This window comes from Apteryx rowi, unplaced genomic scaffold (assembly GCF_003343035.1).
Source record: "Apteryx rowi isolate R43461 unplaced genomic scaffold, aptRow1 scaffold_354, whole genome shotgun sequence".
NCBI classification, from domain to species: domain Eukaryota; kingdom Metazoa; phylum Chordata; class Aves; order Apterygiformes; family Apterygidae; genus Apteryx; species Apteryx rowi.
In genome coordinates, this window is record NW_020450019.1 from 606,351 (window position 1) to 610,692 (window position 4,342).

The 4,342-nt window shown below is 57.2% G+C and overlaps 2 protein-coding genes across 2 annotated transcripts in view; both read left to right on the forward strand.

Annotated features, from left to right (window-relative positions):
- Window positions 1-2,930, forward strand: part of RPL19 (ribosomal protein L19) — a 3,443-nt gene extending 513 nt beyond the window's left edge. Inside the window, exons 2-6 of the mRNA XM_026072966.1 lie at window positions 153-259; window positions 728-850; window positions 1,093-1,213; window positions 1,614-1,724; window positions 2,737-2,930. Coding sequence (XP_025928751.1) covers window positions 153-259; window positions 728-850; window positions 1,093-1,213; window positions 1,614-1,724; window positions 2,737-2,860 — 586 coding nt within the window. The 3' untranslated portion in view covers window positions 2,861-2,930. The remainder of the gene's footprint in view (window positions 1-152; window positions 260-727; window positions 851-1,092; window positions 1,214-1,613; window positions 1,725-2,736) is intronic.
- Window positions 2,931-4,285: 1,355 nt separating this feature from the next.
- LOC112969534 (transcription factor CP2) overlaps window positions 4,286-4,342 on the forward strand; it is a 4,823-nt gene continuing 4,766 nt past the window's right edge. The window contains 1 exon segment of the mRNA XM_026072937.1: window positions 4,286-4,305. Within this exon segment, the coding sequence (XP_025928722.1) occupies window positions 4,286-4,305 (20 nt within the window).

Genomic DNA, 4,342 nt, shown 5'->3' on the forward strand with positions numbered 1-4,342 from the left:
TGCTGCCTGCAGCCAGCTCCTGTCAGATTGCGCTTCCTTGGGAAGAAAAGCTCTCCCCACCTCCACAGGGGCTGGAGTGGGGGGGCTGTGAAAAGCGGCGCCTCGCCGCAGGAGCACGCGTGGCGCTAAGGCGCGTACGTTGTTCTCGTCAGTATGCTCCGGCTCCAGAAGAGGCTGGCCTCCAGCGTCCTGCGCTGCGGCAAAAAGAAGGTCTGGCTGGATCCTAACGAAACCAATGAGATTGCTAACGCCAACTCCCGTGAGTAATTGCTGCTCTTTGGGGCAGGCGGCTGTGCTGTGTGTTGCCTGTGTTGCCCTCCCCGCAAAAGGAGCGGGTTGGGGATAATGGAAGAGTTTTTGGACTCTCTCAGTAGTGATGTGGTTGATTAAGCGAGATGCTGACACTTGAACAGCTGCTGGGTGCTTTTTTGGTTTCCAAGGGGACATGAGCGCAACAGCAGAGTTTATAAAATTTCTAGTGCACTCACAAAAATGTGCCTAGGGAGTTCTTGGTAGTGACTTTGGTATGTGGTAGCTGCTAAAGATAACTAATGAGGGAGAAAGGGGAAATGAGCAACTCGAGTTGTGTGAGGGGGCCTTGGGGAGGTGGTCTGCCTTGTCCTTTATGCTGGATCCTTTTCATGCAAGCTAAATTGGGGTCTCTCTTTGCCTAACATCTCTTTGTTTTTGTTACACAATATCTTGAATGTGGAGTTTCTGTCTTTAGGTCAGCAAATCAGGAAACTGATTAAGGATGGTCTGATCATCCGCAAACCTGTGACTGTCCACTCTCGTGCCCGATGCAGGAAGAACACCTTGGCCCGCCGAAAGGGCAGGCACATGGGCATCGGTAAGTGCTGTCTTCCCTCTGAAAACTAGAGTAAACTTCTGTTTTTCCATGGTATTTGGTCCACCTTCAAGCTTGTCTTGAGCAAAGATCTCCAAAGGTCTGGTGGCAAGGCCTAAAAATGCAGCTGGTACATTAATGTTTTTTTTCTTGGAGTAAAAAGAAGGATTAAGGGCTGGAGCGAAGGGGTTTTGTTGAACTTGCAGAAACTTGAGACACATTCTTGTCCTGTCCTGTCTCTCTAGGTAAGAGAAAGGGTACAGCCAATGCTCGTATGCCTGAGAAGGTCACTTGGATGAGGAGAATGAGAATTCTCAGGCGTCTGCTCCGCAGATACAGGGAGTCCAAGAAGATCGACCGCCACATGTAAGCCTGCCATCCTGGTTGTCAGCCTTGGGGAGCAGGCATGTGGTGGGGAGAGCGTCCGTCCACTTAGGTACACCTTTACTGGTGCATGAAGCTTCCGCAGCCAACTTGTTGGTGTGGAGTATGCTGGGGAAAATAAATCCTTTCCAGAAGGCATGGCACTGGAAAACTGCTCCAGAATAACCCTGACAGTTCTCCAGACAAACCCTCTGCTGGATCCAAGGAAGGAAAAGACAGCCCAAATGACTGTGCAGCAGCTTCAGAGCTTGGGGATGACGAGGCTGTCACAGTAGACAGCATACTGGTGTGCAGAGCCGCTGCCTACCTAGAAGGGCAGAAGCTGCGCGGTGGTTTGATCCTTTGGGTGACCTTGTTTACAGTCCATTCTGTTCTCCTTCAGGTATCACAGCCTGTACCTGAAGGTCAAGGGTAACGTGTTCAAGAACAAGCGGATCCTGATGGAGCACATCCACAAGCTCAAGGCAGATAAAGCTCGCAAGAAGCTCTTGGCGTAAGTGCTGCCTCACTGTTAAGCTTCAGTCCTGAAGGTTGTGGAAGTGGGTTGTGGGGGAAGGCGGGAGGTTAATATAACTTGTTCTGCAGGCAGGTAATTTCAAGTGGCTTCTGGTGCTGGTGGCTCTATCTGGAGCACTGGTGAAGAATCAAAACAGAACTGGGTAGAGCTGGCCAAAAGCAGAGAAATCCTGGCAGAGCTGTGTGCGCTTTGCTGTATGTGTAACAGATGTTAGTTGCTCATGTGGCTGCAGCCTGGTAGAACTACTGATCAGCCGCTTATATAAGTAAATGATTCACAAGGGGAGGAGCTGAGGCCTAGGACTGGATGGATTTCAAAATCCTGCTGTGTGCATGGTGAAGAAGCTACGGATCTGAATCTTGGCCTCCAGGAGGGTATCGGAGCCATGAAGGAGCATTTAGACAACTGAAGTCCTTCTCGGGAAGCTGTGCATCCAAACCTACCCCCATCCAGTCTCGCTCACTCTGAAGCTTCTCAGAGCAGGGCGTCCCCTTTAGGGATGTCCAGCATTAGGCAGAGAGACTGGCACAGAGGACAAGGGGACTCTCAAGGGGAAGGAGCACGTTGGCCCGCTGAAGGGCGGGGTTCTGCCAGGCTGCCTTGACTTGGCTGGCGTGTCTTGACCCCAAACAGGTTTGTTGTGGGAGGTGTCCCCAGACAGGGCAAGGATCACAGCTTGTCTTTGGCCAGAATTAGAGCCTGGCAGTGTGGGGCAGGAGAGTCTGAGCAGAGCTCAGCATCCTCCCTGGGGCTCGTGGCCAAGCAGGACTGGGTTAACGCTGCCCCTAGCAGGGCAGGGAACAGCAGTTAGAGCTGTGCATGCTCCACAGCTCATGCACCAAAGCGTGCCAAGCTGCACTCGCTGCAGCAGCCCGTCTGGCAGAGCAGGGCCCTGTAGAGTGAAAAGAGACCTAGGCCAGCATTAAAGGCTTTATCTGGGCGGCTTGAAATAATCCCTATGTGTTCATGAACTCTTAACTTCTTGCAGTGACCAGGCTGAAGCTCGCAGATCCAAGACCAAGGAGGCTCGTAAGCGCCGTGAAGAACGTCTGCAAGCCAAGAAAGAGGAGATCATCAAGACCCTCTCCAAGGAGGAGGAGACCAAGAAATAAATGCTGGCAGTCTTGTGTACATAGTGTTTTCCATCCAAGGATATTAAATAAAAGACCATATCCAAACCTACTCCCACCTCATCTTGGTCTCTCTCCAGGGTTTTTGGAGCTCTGGGTGGAGCCTGCTGTTAGGGACTGAGCTGCCTGGCTGGGGAAGAACTGCCCCCTCCCCAGCATTTTGGACACACATCCTGCACCAGTCCAGGCAGCAAGTGCAAGGGCGAGCTGTAACCCCCGGGGTGGATGGCAAAGAGAAAATGGGGTAGGAATGAAATGGAGACAAGTAGCACCTGCCGCGCGGCTCGGGGTGCGGAGGGGAAGGCCATGGCGGGCGCAGGATGTACCGAGCCCTGTTCTGGCAGCGCCTGTTGGTCAGGTTTCATAGCGAGCAGTTTACTCTGCCCTACCCGGATGGGTGGTGGCGGCAGCGGCTCCTCAGCAGCCGCTTCAGGGCTTCGGTGCTTCCCTCCTGCCCGGCATCTTCAGCCCGAGCTTCTGGATCATCCGCTGGAGGAAGGAGGGCGGCAGGTCCGGCTGGGCAGGGTGCGGGTGCTCCGGTGTGCTGGGCGCCCATGTTGGCACGGGGGTCACCGATGCGTTGTGGAGGGCTGTTATGACAAACTCCTTGAGCACATCCTAAACGCCGGGAGAAAGAGCCCAGCTGGTCCCCTTGGCGCTCTGGCACGTCACCACGGAGCAGGTGGGGAGGTGGCCGATGGTGGAAACCTCGTCTAGACCCGGGCATAGGGCCACCATCTCCATTGAACAGGCAAGAGCACGAGGCACTCGCGCCCCAGAGCTGTGCAGCTGAGTCCAAGAGCGACTTGATGCATTTAAACCGGGGCTGCTCGGCGTGGCCAACACGCCCTCCCCGATGCCCGTCGGGAAACCCGCTCCGGGAGACGCTGGAGTCGCAGCGGTCCCGGGAGGAGTTTCCTACCTTGTGCACTGGAGCGGGCGCCTCGGTGCTGTCGGGAGAGCAGAGCCAGGACTCGAAGAGCTTCTTGGCCCGGGCGAAGAGGGGCTGCCGCAGCACCTCCTCCTCCAGCTGCCGCCGCTCGCCGGGCTGCGGGCTGGCGAGGAACCGGCCGAGCTGCAGCGCGGCGCCGGCGCCCGGGGACTCTGGCCAGAGCAGCGGGTCGTGCTGCGCTGCCGTGCCATCCCAGGCTGCCGTATTCCTCCTCCAGGCGCCCGTGGGCTCGCCGGCCGCCTCCTCGGCGGGCTCCGGGCTCCGCTCCTGCGGGGCCTCATCCCGCTCCCCGATCCCGATCCCCTCGGCGTCGCAGCAGGGGCTGGCGGCCAGCACCAGCTCCGCGTGCTCCTCGCACGACGGCAGGGAGCAGCTGGGGCTCGGCGCGGCGCCCGGCTCCCCCGTCCCTCCCGCTGCCTCCGGCTCCAGCTCCATCTCCGCCGGCCCCTCGCGTGATGCTGGCCGGGGCGCCGGGGCCGGCTCGGCTGGGGGGGGGGGGGTGGCTTTGGGGG